Source organism: Muscardinus avellanarius, assembly GCF_963383645.1.
Source record: "Muscardinus avellanarius genome assembly, chromosome: 2".
NCBI lineage: Eukaryota > Metazoa > Chordata > Mammalia > Rodentia > Gliridae > Muscardinus > Muscardinus avellanarius.
This window is the reverse complement of record NC_137787.1, coordinates 156,004,553-156,021,409: the sequence shown is the minus strand read 5'-3', so window position 1 is coordinate 156,021,409 and position 16,857 is coordinate 156,004,553. Positions and strand designations below refer to the sequence as shown.

At 34.7% G+C, this 16,857-nt stretch overlaps 1 protein-coding gene across 4 annotated transcripts in view; it reads left to right on the top strand.

Annotated features, from left to right (window-relative positions):
- The window catches only part of DIAPH3 (diaphanous related formin 3), a gene marked incomplete at both ends in the record, with an annotated part of 500,946 nt that overhangs the window by 320,183 nt on the left and 163,906 nt on the right, over positions 1-16,857 (top strand). For all 4 annotated transcript variants that reach the window (XM_080719970.1, XM_080719969.1, XM_080719968.1 and 1 more), the window contains one exon: positions 1,146-1,308. In XM_080719970.1, coding sequence (XP_080576096.1) covers positions 1,146-1,308 — 163 coding nt within the window. The remainder of the gene's footprint in view (positions 1-1,145; positions 1,309-16,857) is intronic.

Here is a 16,857-nt window from a genome sequence, read left to right as displayed (position 1 = left end):
AGAGAAATTAAAACAATTTCCATATATGATATAACTTTTAAAATTACCTCATAAGACATTGCTTTTAAAGCCTTAAATAGCTGGGCATGGTGGCGCACCCTTGTAATCCCTGCGCTTGGGAAGTGGAGACAGGAGGATCCTGCAGGTTCAAAGCCAGCAGCGCTGGCTTAACAGCCCCTGTTTCCAACTAAAAATATAAAAATAAGTCTGGGAGTATAGCTCGGAGGTAGAAGGTTTTCCAGGAACCCCAGTACCACCACAAAAAAAAAAAAAAAAACCCACCAAAAAAATGTCTTAAAGCTATAGATGAGTAAGTGGGCAATAAAATACCAAGGATCTCTATATGGTACTGAATGGCCAGTTTTCTAAGAACATTGCTTGTATTTGTAAATCTCATTGGTTACTCAGAACAGCATCATGAGTTAGGTGGTATTTTTGTTTTTATTCCTCTTCTGTAGATGAAGTCAAAGCAGGGGGTCAGGGCTTTGTCTACAGGCATACTACTACCAAGTAGACAAACTGAGTTGACCCCATATTGTTCAGTTTAACTGTTGAACTCAGTGCCTGTATTATCGATTTCAGTATTTCATTTACTCAATTTGAGCTACTGTACTATAATTTTACTTTTTATTTTGAATCATCTATGTGATATACATTATTATAGTAAACTGAAAGAAAAGTTTTATTGAACTCTGTGAAAGTTTAGAAAGGAACATATTAAATATATAAACATTTGAATTTTCTGATAATTTTGCCAAAGTTAATTAAAAATTAGATTTCAAACCAGGCGTGGTGGTGTATGCCTTGTAATCCAGTATTTAGAGGCCGAGGCAGGTGGTTCAAGGTTTGCAGCCAGCCTCAGCATCTTAGCAAAGCTTTTTGCAACATAGACCCATTTTCAAAATAAAAGATAGGACTAAGGATTTAGCTAGAGGTAGAATGCTCTTGGATTCAATCCCCAGTACTAAAAAAAAAAAAAAAAAAAAAATTCAATTTTCTTTGCTGTACAGTAGAATCTGTCTAGTAAGAGTGGTTGAGTGGTAATTTTAGAGATGTAGTAATAGTAAAAATATTGGAGTCATACATGTGTTTATGCCTAAAAATTTACTTTGTAAATTTCAAAACACCTTAACTACATTATACAGCTTTGTTATCAGTGCAAAAGAACAATATGAGAAACTTTCTAAATTACATGAGAACATGGAAAAATTGTACCAGAGTATGATGGTGTATTATGCCGTGGATGTGAAGAAGGTGTCCGTGGAAGAATTTTTTACTGACTTGAATAACTTCAGAAGTACATTCAAGGTACGGTAAAATTTTTAATTCATTTTTTAAGAAAGAACTTTTTTATCCATACTACCTCATTTATTATTTTACTACTTTAGTTTATTCATGTTGTCTGTGACAATAGCTACTTTTTTTTAAAAAAAATGCTTTTTATTATGAGCTTCCCTTGGATTCCTCCCCTCTCCCTTTCCCACCCCATTCATGAAATGAGATTGGCATTGGTAATTTCACATATGTACCATAGGTGGAAGTGTTTTCTCTGTTAATTTGCCCACACCCTCTTCTATACCATCTCCCTCTTTTACTCCACTGGAGTGTATCCTCTATCGTCATCTGAAGTCCCTCTCATATCTTGATTACTCCCTAGCTTCCACACGCAAGAGAAAACATAGGACCGTTCACTTTCTGTGACTAGCTAATCTTACTTAATATAATGTGCTACAGATCTGTCCATTTTCCTTCAAAGGATATAATTTTGTTCTTTATTGCTGAGCATAATTCCATTGTGTATATATATCCCATATTTTTATAAGCTCTTCATCTGTTGACAGACATGTAGGTTGGTTCAATAATTTGGCTATTGTGAGTTAAGCTGCTATAAACATGGATATGCATACATTCCTATAATCTGATTTCAATTCCTTTGCAAACATAGCCAGGAGTAGTATCACTGTATCTATGGTGGACCAGTTCCTAGTTTTCTGGGGAATTGCCCCACTGATCTCTATAGTGGTTGCACTGATTTGCAATCCTACCAACAGTGTAAAAAAGTCCCCTTTCCCCACATACTCACCAGCATTTATTGCTGTCTTGTTGATGATTGCCGTTTTAACTGGAGTTAGAGGGAATCTCAGTGTAGTTTTGATTTGCATCTTCGTGATTGTTAATGATGTTGAAAAAACTTGTAGCTAAAATGGAGGTGCTACATATGAATATGTGTAATAGCATAAATACAACATGATTAACCTGGACACTTTCTATTGGGGGGGGGAGGGAAAGGGTGGGGGAAGGGCATGAAGCACAATGTAAATGTACACCACTCTCAATATGTTCCACTTATAAAAAAATTAAAAAAATAAAAAATAAACACAAAATAAAAATAAAAAAACAAAACAAATGACCCAATCAAAAAAAAAAAAATGGGCTAGGGAACTAAATACACTTCACAAAAGAAGAATAGAAATGGCCAATAAACATATGCAATACCTACTTTCCTAATGTTGAAAGTTAGCTTTAAATTTTTTAAATCTATTGAAAAATGTGTGGTGTGTTCTCTTCTTGGCCTTTCTAGCATTAAGCTTTAATCAAATTTTGATTGAAAAAGTGACAAATTCTGAAGTTTTTCATAAAGACTCCCTCTTGGTTGATTACATAGCACTTTTGTAATAGGTTTTTGGCTATGAATTTATTTCTTTATATTTAAGATTGATTTGTATTTTTTGTGGTATAATTTTACCAAATTCCATGCAGCTCTTATGAAGCTTTTTTTTCTTTTCTTAATGCATTGTACAGTGAGCTACCTGCAATTTTCCTTTGAATAGATTTTATATTCCTAGGGTTTCCTTTAGATAATTTAATAGGGAGGTCAGGTCTTTGATGTGGAATCCTTTCATTTAGGCATTACAAAGATTTTTTGAAAAGTATTAGCTTATTAGATGAGGGGGGGCGACCACACACACATTAAATTGAGAAGGCATTGTTGCTTCCCTAGAGAAAGTGGGAATATATTTCTACAAGGAAAATTGATATTCTTAATAAATAGGTAAGTTATTTCTATATTTCAGCAATGCTTGTGAGGATTAAAAAGTTTTGAAGTGTAAGAAAATGAAGACTGAATTTAAAGAGCTGGTTCTTTTTAAGCTCAGAAAACTTCATTGTGTAGTTTATTGGAGTGGGTGATTGAGTTAGGAAAGATTATATGATCTTTTAATAAAAACCCACTATTTTAAAGGAAAACTAGACTGCAATAAACACATATTTACACACAGCACTAGTTTATTTGCTCCACAAATTTAGTGATTTTAATTAGTTTTTTCACGACTGACTATTAATTTGATATATTTATGATGTACCTATGTGTCATGTTTTGTATAATGTGTTATTTTAAATTTTGCATTTTCTGCGGCAATGTGACTTGACAGAGATGTAATTTAGAACTTCTGTTGTCTGAGATACCTAGTTTGGATTCTTCCCTAATTGTGTGTATATAAACACATATTTAACCTTCCCAACCTTCCATATTTGTAAAAAACAATGTTAATTTTTCCTTAAAAATATATAAGTAGCCGAGTGTGGAGGCAAATGCTTGTAAGACCAGTACTTGGGAGGCGGAGACAGGAGGATTGCAGTTTCAAAGACAGCCTCGACAAGTAGCAAGGCCCTCCGCAATTTAGTAAGACCCTATTTCCAAATAAAATCGGGCAAGGGGTTTAGCTCAGAGGTAAAATGTTTGTGAGTCCAATCTCTGGTGCCTCAAAAAACGTATAAATAATATGCAAAATATGTCAAAAATAGCTTCTGGTTCATCAGAGTTAATCATGTATCATGCAGAGAAAAGTTAATTCATCAGGTGCAGGTTACTACACCACTTGTCTGAAGAAAATAATGGCCATTGAGTAGCTCCTGAGAGATCACCTTTAAGGCATGAGGATATCCTGCCTGATGCAGGTATTTTTATGTACCTAGGATCTTGGGTCAACCTAGATGGATTATGCTAACAGGATTTGTGGTGAGTACCTGTCTTTTTCACTTGGTGCCCTGGGCATGCTGTCGTTTTGGCCTCACAGAGACTGAATAGCTCAGATGAATCATGCAGGCATTCCATCAACAATCCTGACACCTAGGCTGGGTTGCGCTTTCTTCCTTGGCAATTCTTCCTCTATAGGTACTTTTACTTCCTGTTTCTGGGATAGTGGAGTGCAACAGCACTCCACCAGAAGAATATTGGCAGGATTACACCTACTTTTTTTTTTTATTTTATTCTGCCTTAACTGCTTTTTTTCCTTTAATGATTTTAATCTGTATCATTTTAACAGTAGTAAACCACAACATTCAGTATAATGATTTTTCTTTGTTCTATCACTTCTTTTTTGTGGTATTGGGGGTGGAACTCAGGGGCTTTCTACCTATGGGGTACATCCCCAGCCCTATATAATTTATTTGGAAACAAGTTCTCACTATGTTGCTGAGAGCCTAAGTCACTGAGGCTGGCTTCAAACCTGTGCGATCCTCCTGTCTCAGCCTCCCAAGTGCTGGGATTACAAGTGTGCGCCACCACACCCAGCTTCTATCACTTAATTTAGCAAATCATCTAACCTGAGGTCAGTCTTGGGGACCATTGACACAACTACAAACACAGTATACAATGGATATAAGAAAAAAATATATATACTTTGTGTATTATTTTCTAGGAATAAATTATTTTCTATGATTCATTCTTCTAAATGATCAATATACATTATAATATATATTTTACATAATACATATGTAAAATCAGTCAGTTGCCACAATTGTACACTGTTTCATTGTCACATTCTTCTGTAGCAGAGGAAGAAACTGAGGCCCAGAGACAGAGAAATTTATGGCATCTAACACATGATCAATTGGTGATATGCTTTGATAACTAGCACATACAGTGCCAACTATGTTCCTGATAGTATTTTCATTCATTTAATCCTTGTCCTGATCAGATGTGATATGTATATTGCAAATCACATTTTGCTGATGAGATGGCTTAGACATAAAGAGGTCCTGGCTTGCACATCACAGCTACCAAGGAGCTAAGATGCTAAGCCAGGGTTGTGACTCCAGAATAACTGCTAGGGCTGTTTTAAAAAGTACGATCTTAAAATTGAGCCCCTGCTTCCAAAGTAAATATTTTGGCCATTCTTATTTCTAACCATAATTTGGTTTGTAAATAATGCGTGTAAAATTAGTATTGTGTCCAAGTTTAAGTTTAAGCAAGCAAAGACTGACTATTCAAATCCCATTACTATATCATTGACTAATATAATCTCCCCCTAAGTATTATGAGGATCACACTACTATTTTATATAGATCTAGCTCTTTAGGTTAATTTTTGCTCCAGGCGAACCTTGTTACAATAGCTAAAGCTGGAACATGTGTTATACACTGCTGCCTTTAGTCATGTAGACCATGGGGGCGGTGTTTGAATATCTTGTTACTTTCTCTGAAGAACAGCTGTTCATTTTGACAGCAGTTTAACTTACCCCTCTTCTGCTTGAGAATTCTCAACTGTGATTTAGCATTTTTGTTGTTGTTTTGTTAACCATTTATGATTGTGATGTGTCCATTGAGGAATGGTTCTGTTTATAATTACTGATCCAGCTTCCCCAGATATGGGGTGTAAGTTTGCATTTTACTTTACTTTTATTTTTGCTAGCATTACCAGCAGGACAAAACCCAAAATAAATGCTTCTGATTGAGCGCTTACGGGTTGCTTAGCCTTGTGCTAAGTACTTTACCCATGAAACTCCACTTTTTCTTCTCATGCTTTCCTGAGGTACAGCACATTACAGATGAGGGAGCGCAAGGTGGAATGGCCCCATGTCCTCAGGGCCAAGAAGGATCAGTTACGTGACTGACTCCAAGGCTTGTATTTAGCTGCTACTCAGGTATTACAGGAAAGTTCAAGATTGTAATCTTTGTAAGGGTGTTTTCAGTAACTTATTAAGAATATCAGCATAAGGCATACTTTATTTTTTTGTTCCTTGGTATAACTTTCAATTTCCATTGGCAGGCTTATGATTTCAGGACTGGTTCTTTTTCAAAGCATACAGTGTTCTCTTAGAGGACTTGTGAGGCATGAAGCCTGTTGCTGGCCTGGGGGAAGAGTAAGGGGTGGAGAGTCAGCACCTTTTTGTAAAAGATTTCTTTTATTTTTTAAACAAATTTTTTATTGAACATAAATGGTATACATTTAAACTATACTTGGTGCCCTCTCTCCCAACCCCCCACTTTCCCTTCCCCCTCCCACCAATGGTTGTCCAGGTTAACCATGTCATATTCATAATTTTACACATATTCAGATGTAGACCCTCATTATTCAAGATCAGCCTTCCTCCTGTCCTATCTTTCCATTCAAAATTTGCTGATATTTACCCTCCATTATCTGGAGTCCTACTGGTATCCTCTGTGTTTCCTAGTTTGGGCATATTAGAGGAAACATATGTACCTTCTCCTTCTGTGCTTGGCTGATCTCACTTAACATAATGTTCTCCAGGACTTTTCATCTTCTTGCAAATAATATAATTTTGTTCTTCTTTATGGCTGAATAGAATTCCATTGTGTGTATTTCCCAAAGTTTTGCTATCCATTCATCTGTTGATGGAGATCTGGGTTGGTTCCATATTTTGGCTATTACGAATTGTGCTGCTATGAATATAGGTATGCATATGTTGCTGTATTTCTCTGAATTCAACCCCTTTGGAAAGATACCCAGGAGTGGTATAGCTGGATCATATGGTGGATCTATTCCCACCTTTCTTAGGAATCTCCACACAAATCTCCATAGTGGCTGAACTAGTTTGCACTCCCACCAACAGTGTGAAAGAGTTCCTCTTTCCCAACATCCTCACCAGCATTTGTTATTTGATTTCTTTATGCTTGCCACTCTGACTGGGGTTAGATAGAATCTCAGTGTAGTTTTGAGTTGTATCTCCCTGATGGCCAGTGATGTAGAACATCTTTTCATCTATTTTCTATAGGACCAGTGTGCAGCATAACGATCCCATTGGGGATACTAGGTGGAACTATCTGATAACCCATATAAGCTGAGTAAATCTATGGCCTGTGAGCATTAAGCTTTATACCAGGTGAAGTTCATGTCTGTAGTCACATAGTCTTATGTACCAGTGGTCATGATTTTGTGACTGATTTTAGACCTACTGTTTTCTGTTACTAAATTTCAGCTTATTAATAGATGATAACATACTTCTGTGGGTGAATTAAGTTCATGATGGAGTTTTTGTTGGATCTTGGTAGCTTATTCAGCAGCTGTCGTGTGTTTGTTTGTCCTTTGAGTTTAAGCCTGATTTCCTTATCTGTCATTGGTCACTGTGGCCTTGAAACATGATGTATGTCTTGGCCCAATTCCCTGTCCCAGCAGAGTATTTTGCTCTTCTGCTGTTCTGGCCAAAATTACATGGTTTCTTTAACATTTGTCTTCATGACAAAGTTTCCCTTTTTTATCATCAAAAGTTCTTTCGCTGTTCTTTCATTAACAAAAATTATCAGTTCCATCCAACACTCCTAGCTCCTTAAGCTTATATCATCTGATACCTTATTTGTTTTCTTTAACATTTCATCTTAGAGAAGTACTTTCTAATTCGTTTACCTTTTCAGAACCCTGTTTTTATCCTATACATATGTAACCTCGTTCATTTGGTTTTTCAACCAAATTGTACTTAATAGAAATGTCTCATTTTTCTGTTTTGGTTGAACATATTTAATTGCTTGAAGGTCCTTTGAGTTTGCAGTCAGATATGCCCACATGGAATTATTATTATTTTTACTTGTACCATTTTTTTCCTGAGCACATAAACATACTCTGATGGAATGCCACTACCTTTTTTATTTAATCATTTCTAAAACCCTGAATATTTTAAAACCCACTTTAGGATTTAGAGGTCAATCAAAAGAACTCTTTGCCGAAATTGGGAGATACTGTATTTGTATTCTCATATGTATATGGGCATAGATATATGCACCAAGCTTTGCAATTAATATTTTCTAGTCTGTTAAATCCAACCTGTTCCTGCCCTAAAGTTTATTTCCAGCTTGCTTAATTCCTATCTGAATTGTGTGTGTGATGACAATTAGGGAGGTACTGTTTCTTCTAGTCTTAAGTGATAGATGGATGTTGCCTATGAAAAGCCTTGTGCATTTCATTTTTCTTTTTGATATTGTTGTTTAACTGTTTGTCTCACTAGTAGGAAGACAGTAGTGTTGGGAGTCCAGACTCTGATCCGAGCACTCTGGGTTGAATCCCATCTCTGGATATTATCAGTGATGTGGCTGTGGCAAGTTACTTCTTTTGCCTCATTTACTATCAATAACGGCATGTGTATCTTAGTGATACGACCTTTTAAAAATCAAATTAATATATATATATATACATATATATATATATATACACCCCCACAATTCATTTACTGTGTACCAGTAAAAGAAGTAAAATAATTTTACCTTTCACATTTCATTATAGCACTATTGATATTTTAAGTATTTTTCCTTTATTTTATGCATCTATATAGAAAGTGTGAGCTGGATAAACAGCTGCCCGCTTCTCATATTTAATCCTTTCTATAGATTATTTCTAAAATTTTGCTAAAATTGTGTTTCACCCAGATAAAAAGTTTTCACTCATGATATTTACAGAATTTAAGTTGATTAGGGGTTCATATAATTGAAATATGTGTAGTAAACAAATATAAAATTAGTTGTAGCTCATTTAATCTTGCCAATATGTTGGTCAAATACAATGTATTATTCTAATGAGTTCTCATTTTGATGTGAATTACCAAACAATAATAATTTTATCCACTGAGAGGGTATTTTTAGTGTTGGTGGGTTTTTTGTTTTGTTTTGTTTTGTTTTTTTAAGGAGAGCAGCTAAGAACAATTTTTTTTTTTTTTTCCAGGCTTGGTGGCACACACTTGTAACCCCAGTACTTGGGAGATAGAGAAAAAAGGATCAGGGTTCACAAATAGCCTCAGCTACTTAATGAGGCCCTCTGCAACTCAGTGAGAACTCTTTTCAAGATAAAAAATAAAAAATAGGGCTGGGGGTATAGCTCAGAGCTAGAATGTCCCTGGGATCCATCCCCAGTCTTAAAAAAAACTTGTTTTGCCAAATCGTATAAATTACACAATTTTTTTTTTTTTTTTTTTTGCTTGTCTATTCTCAGTGCCACTTGTGCTGACTGCTGTGTGGCCCAACAAGGCAGTATCAGGAATCTCAGGACCCTAAGCATGTCCTGTGTGCTCCTTGAATATTTTAGATTGATTCATTTTATGTCTTCCTGGAAAGGAAAACCCATGTACCAGTTCTGTGTTAGGGAGTTGAGCCAGCTTGTTGAGTTATACTAGGGTACATCTTCTCTTAATGCTTACTTTGGTTGGCTTACAACTTGAAAATCATATTTGGAGTCTTCATATAGGGCTTATGTCTTCATTAGCACCTTTGTTATTCTAAGATCATACTTGGAGCTATAAAGCTTCACACCTAGAAGAAAATATTCTAACTATAGGATGATTTTTTTTATCCTTTAGTATCAGTTTATTTAAAGAATTCAATCAATTTCATGTGCTGTGTATTTTGAGTTTTCAACTTTGAAAATTATTTGAGTAGGTTCACTTAACTGTTGCTCTTTAGGCCTTGTCCAGGAAAACTTAACTAAATGACGTAACCTTTACTGATCTGTTCTTATGTGTTCCTCAATGGGATAATGAAAGCATTTACTGACAAATTGTGTGTGAGTAAGGGAATGGTAACTTGTATTTCACTTTCATACTTATTGTGTTTATTCACTGAAATGGTATAGTTAAAATAAAGAATAGATTACTAAAACATTGTCAATAACATATGTAATAAGATATATTAACCCATGTAAATGTTACACTAAACTAGGTTGTCACAAATAAGAATAAAATGATGGCATTCTCTTTGTATATTAGATATAGGTATTTTTTCACAGTACACACGCATACACACACACACACACACACACACACACACACACACACACAGTGCTAGTGGTGGCTTAAAATGAGCTCTATTTGGGTATTTTCCTTGGAGAGATGATTAACGGCTCAAAAAATGGTGTCCTAGCACCAAGCTTTCCTGTACGCATAACATGGCTTCCATTTTGTGTATACACATTCTTTTATTTATTCTCATAGTGTTTTATATCATTTTGAACACAAGGAAAGTGCATGGAATAAATTTATATTTTGGAAAGCCTTTATTATAGAAGTATTGTATATACTGAGTGTCTCATTTATCTGAGAATTTTGCAGCTTATTTGAAGGAATTACAAACAAACTCATAGCAAAATTACAAATGGTCAATAATGTCTCAAACAGGTTAATAAGTAATTTGCTGTTTCATTTGATTCTGACATTAGGAAACAAATTGATTCTGAAACAGTTTAATCACCAGCATCTGCACAACCTTAGGAATGTTCTAGCTTGCTTCTCAAAGGATAGTTTCCCATTTTCATAAACGTTATGTTCATATAAAGTTGAGCTAATAACAACTTGCATTGAATGTTAAGATGATGAATTGTTTCTGCCAGAGCATAGTACATCATGCTCTCCTGTTCTCATTGATAGCATTTTTAATTGGATTTGGTAATCCTAGAAAAATTAGATGAATTTTACTGCCATTCTAGATTGCTTTCTAAGACATCTACTTTGTAATTATAAATAGGTGCTTCTAGGAACAAACTTCCTTTGCACTAAATATTCATTCTTTGCTGTTTGTACTTGGGAAAGAGTTTTATGTTTACTTACAAAAGGAAATAATCTCCAAAAACTGACAAGTAGATCAGACACTTTGTTTTCTTAAAGAGAAACCTGTTATTATTTTTAAAATATTTTCTTTTGTGTTTTTTATAAGAGTATGCTTAAGGGAATTGAAATTAATTTTTAAAGTGTGATATTTTTATTAAAATATTCTCTTTATTCTAGAAGACGAAATTGTCAATAGTTTTTATAAGATAGCCATTAGTATGGTTGATCTTTGCTTCTACCCCAGGGTAAACAAATTCCAAGCAAAGTGTTTTGCCAAGAATGTATTGGACACATAGGTTGCTATTTACTTTGAGAAAACTATCCTCATTTTCATAAGACCTAGCACCTATTTCTCTGGAAAGCATAAATACACTTAAGTTAAATTTATCTAACTCTCTTTAGGGATCTGAGAGAAAAACTCTTAGTTGAAATAAAAATATTTTTTAGTTTAGTGAAACACATCCAAGCTTACATTGCTTGAGCATCCACTAATGTTGAAAGAAATTTAACTGAACAGGAAGACATAAGCTTTCCAAATTAGTTTTCAAATAATGAAATCAGAGTTTTCTAGTCACAAATATATTGGACATGATGTCTTGAAAAATATTGAGATGGACAGATGAAGAAATTTACTGGACTAAGACTAAAAAATACAGAAGAAATATAAAAAGTCAGAATCTAGTCTGGCATGGTGGTGCATGCTTGTAATCCCAATACTTGGGAGGCTGAGAGGGGTGGATCATAAGTTCAAGGCCAGCCTCAGGTACTTAGTGAGACCTTATTTCAAAATTAAGAATAAACACTAGGACTGGGGGTGTAGCTAGGAGATGGAATGCCTCTGGGTTCAACCCCTACATTTGCGGGGGGAAAAAGATAGTCAACTTTTATTTAATACTATTACTTTCATATATTATCTTATACAATTTTATAAGACTATAATCTATCAAGTAAAGATATGTATGGGATATGTATACTCTTAAGTTTATTGGAAGGGAGACAGAATGCACACTGATACTTTAATTTTACTTTTGGGACAAAAAAATGAAACAACTGTTAATTGTAACATTGGGCAGTTCTTTTAATTGAATATTTGAACTTTTCAAGTGACAGCAATATTTTGGTGAGAAATCATAATAAACTAAACTGATTCTTTTCCAGAATAAAAATTTCAAAACACGCATTTTATTTGGAAGTATTAAAAACAATGTGTATATATATGTAAATTAAGTCCTTAGAGGTAGCATAGCTAGACTTGAGGTTGAGAACTACATCTTGCCTTCCATATTTCACCATTATACATTCCCTGCCAAGTAATCCAGTCTGTATTGGATGCATCCACTTAACTCCCAATCAACTTAATGTACCATCTTATTCCAAAATTTCTGAATAGAAAGCATTTATATTATCATAGGAGCTCTGAAAATTGGCACTCCCCCATATGCTTGAAAGAAGCATATATAATTGATAGAGGCTAGAAAGTTGTTCTTCCTTGTATTTTCACTGGATATATGTGTTTGTGACACCTGATAATCCTTTTCATTTATTATATGCCAGGCAATTAATCAGTCATATATATGAATTAACTCACTTCCTAATATATCCCTAAATATAATTTACTATTTTTTCCATTTTACAGAAGAGTATACTGTGTGGCATAGTGAGAATTCTTTAGTGCCAGTTACTTTAAACAGTGACTTTAGATTTCTACCTCTTGCTATTTTATTGTATTCTCTATATATAATTATTTTAAGACTTCTTTAATTTTCAAGGTAACATATTTTGGTGAGTTCTTTGCTAAGAATTGATTTTATATACTTGTCCAATTACCCTCATTTACATGTGGCTTCTAAAACACATGTATAAAGTATAAATATACATATAAATATATAGCTGCTTTATTTACCTCATTAAAATATATATTTTTGAGGACTTTGCTTATTATGATATGGTTTAGTAGGAACTCTTAAAGATCTAACCCATCAGAATAGGGAAAACTTTTTTTTTCAGTACTGGGAATGGAACCTAGGGTCATTCTACTCCAAGCTACACCCCCAGCCTTCTTTTTTATTTATTTTGAAACAAGGTCTCACTGAGTTGCAAAGAGCCTCACTAAGTATTTGAGGCTCACCAGAACTGAAGACCTCCAGTCAGCCTCCCGAATGTTAGGATTACAGGGGTGTGCCACTCTTGGCTGGGAACTAGTTTTAACTGTGGCTATTTTGTAAAAAGGAAAATGTCCTCAGGCAAAAAAGTATCAAAAAGAAAAGCACAAAGTTGAAATCTGAATGTCCACCATGAGGAAAGCTAAGCTTGGCCTAGAATGTCAAGGCTGAGACTATGGCTTAGTCCAGCGTGAGTATATTGAATAAAACTTTTATAACAAGCCTGGGACAAGAGGAAATGAATTTATGCCGGATAGATGTGATCCCTGGATATTTACAGAAATACATTAGAAGTTCTGTGAAGGAAAACAATTACAATTTAGGACCACAAAATTCTGACAAATTTACTAAGAACTCTCCCAATCACTCAGCAAATAAGGAAAGAATTGTGTGGTGAACAGACCAGGGGAAAAAATCCAGTGCTCTAGATATAGACCTCATTTTAGGTGTAGATTTACAATTTTGTTCAAGGAAATTAAAGAGATAAAGGTAGAAACAAAAAGTATTAAAAAATAAAAAGGACCAAGCAGCTTTGTAAGAACATAGTAGAATTCATGGAAACGAAAGTATGATGATTAAAATTAACAGTAAATTGAAGAGCTGATTATATTCCAGTAAGAAAAATGCTAAATTGTATAGTAGATCTAAATAAGTGGTCCAGATTGCAATCCCTAGAGATAATGTGATTAGAGTAAAAAATAATTTAAGAAACATCTATTAGCTGAGATGTAGCTCAGTGGTAGAGTACCTTCCTCACATGTATGAGGCCCTGGGTTGATGCCCCAGCACCATAAAAAATAATAAACGTAAAAAGGAAACATGTAGAGCAGGATGAAAAGCTGATCCCTTTTTGTAATTTAAGTCCCAAGGAATATTCTGAAGAGATTGAATTAAAGGCAAGATTCAAAACCATGACTAAAAAATTTTCATATCAAGAATCCATGTAACAGTAACTGCAAACTACAAAAATAGATAAAATTAAACTCAATTTTAAAAATCATAAACTATAGAATACCACCAAAACCTTTAATGAGCCAGAGAAAATATATGATCCCCCAATACAAATGGCTACATATTACCTCTCATTAGTGAAAAGTAGAAGCCAGATAATATTAGTATCCTCACAAAGATAAAAAAAATAACCGTTCTTCTGATATGAGGTGCCCAGCAAAAACTATAAAACAATGGCAGAATTAGGCTATTTGAAAATTCTAAAATACATTACCTCTTAAGAATGAAGTCACAAAAGAAAATTTAGATCCAAACAATGTCAAAAATATCCTCAAAATTTGGAAGATGCAGTAAAGGTGGCAAAGGGAAAGGCATGTTGTAGTGCTTACATTTTATTAGTGTAGTGTAATATATTTTACTGAAGTTCAAGGTACTAGAGGCATACATGCCCACAGCACTCATTGAGTCTTCCCCTAGATCCCAACCTACTCCCTCCCTCTCCCATCCTTCTCATGCTCAGCACAGTGATAACTTTGTGTATGTACAGCATGTCCGTTGAGGTGTTTCCCTCTTCACCCCTCCCATCTCCCTTAGGTTGCCTCCACTCATCGAAGGTTTCTTCTCTGGAGTTCCTCCTATGTCCCCTCTTCTCCCTAATTTTCCACATATTAGGGAGAACATCCAACTTTTCACTTTTTGTGACTAATTCTCATTTAGCATAATATTCTTTAGTTCCATCCAATTCCCTACAAATGACAAGGAATTTTGTATTTTGTAGCTTAATAAAATTCCATTGTTTACGTATCCCATAGTTTTTGTAATCCATTCATCTGTTGATGGACGTCTCAGCTGTTTCCATAGCTTGACAATTGTGAATTGTGCAGTTATAAATATATATACATTACTCTTGTAGTTTGCTTTTCATTCTTTTGGGTTTATATCCAGGAGTGGTATAGCTGGGCCATATCATAGGTTCATTTCCATTCTTCTGAGAATCCTCCACAGTTTTCCAAAATACATGCACTATATCCCACCAGCAATGTATCAGGGTTCCAACTTCTCCACATCCTCACCAGCACTTAGCATTGTGTTTTTAATGATTGCTATTCTGATTGGAGTTAGGTGAAATCTGAGGGTAGTTTTGATTTGCATCTCTAATTGCTAATGATGTTGAACATTTTTCATACATGTATTTGTCATTAGTATTTTCTTTTGTGAATTGTCTGTTTAGTTCACTTGTCCATTTTTAATTGGGTTATTTTTTTTAAGTTTTTTTGGAAATGAGTTTCTTGAGTCCTCTTTGTATTTAGGTATTGGTCCTCTATTAGAGGAGTAGCTGGCCAAAATATTCTCCCTTTCTATCATCTCTTTGTTGAGGTTCTTGATACTTTCCTTTATTGTACAGATGCTCTTTAATTTAACACAATCCCGTGTATTGATCCTCATTGTAATTGCTTGTGCCTTCAATGTATTGTCGAGGACATTCTTACCTTGTTTGTGTGTTGAACTGTTGGTCCCATGCTCTCTTCAAGAAGCTGCAAGGTCTCTGGCCTAATTTTTAGGTCTTTGATCTTGAATTTACTCTAGTACAGTTTGAGAAACTGTGTTTTTTTTTATTTGTTTGTTTTTGTTTTTTTTCTGGCCAGGTTTTCCAACAATGTTTGTTAAGCTCTTTTTTTTTTCTTTTTTTTTTTTTCTCCTAGTGTAAGGTTTTGGGCCCTTTGTCAAAAAACCAATTGCTGTAAATATGTGAATTTGTTTTTGAGTCTTGTATTCTGCTCTATTGTTCTGTCTACTTTTATTCCAATACCATGCTGTTTTTATTACTTTGGCTCTATAGCATAGTTTGAAGTCAGGTATTGTTCTGTCTCCTGCATGGTTCTTGTTGCTGAGAACCATTTTGGCTATTCTCAGTTTGTTGTTCCAAATGAATATAAGGACGGACTTTTCCGTATCTGTGAGGAATGACCTTGGTAATTTAATGAGTATTCCATTGAATCTGTAAACCACTTTTGGAAGAATGACCCTTTTGAATATATTTATTCTGGTTATCTAAGATCATGGGAGGTCTTTCTATCTTCTATGGTCTTTATTTTTTTAGTGCTTCATAATTTCCTTGTATAGGCTTTTCAAATATAGCTCAGGAAAGGAAAACTATAGACCAATATTGTTGATAAACTTAGAAGCAAAACTTCTAAACAAAATACTAGCAATACAGACATGTAATATTTATTCCAGGGGTAATATGCCCATAGAACTATTGGGTATTTTATTACCAAAAGAGGAGTGGATAAATATCGAGTAGGCCCAAGCTCTTTTAACAAGGGTTGCAAAGGCAATTAAATAAATACTAGCTTAGCCGGGCGTGGTGGCGCACGCTTGTAATCCCCGCTTGGGAGGCAGAGACAGGAGGATTGCGCAGGTTTGAAGCCAGCCGGGCGCGCTGGCTTAGGAGACCCTGTTTCCAAATATAAAATGTAAAAAGAGGTCTGGGAGTGTAGCCCGGAGGTAGAAGGGCTTCCAGGAACCCCAGTACCACCAAAAATAAATAAATAAAATAAATAAATAAATAAATAAATAAATAAATAAATAAATACTAGCAACACATATTCAAAATCACATCAAGAAAATTATACACCATGACCAAGTTGGATTCATCCCCAGGATGTAAGGCTGGTTCAGCATATAAAAAACAATCCATGTAATTTACCACATAATCAGAACTAAGGATAAAAATCACATGATCCTTTAAAATAATGAAAAAATATTCTACAAAATCCAATACCCATTCATGTTAAAAACACTGCAGAGAATTGGAATAGAACATATCTCAACATCATAAAGGCAATATACAATAGGCCCATAGCCAATGTCATTTTAAATGGGAAAAAAACCTGAGTTTCCCTTAAAAACAGGAACAA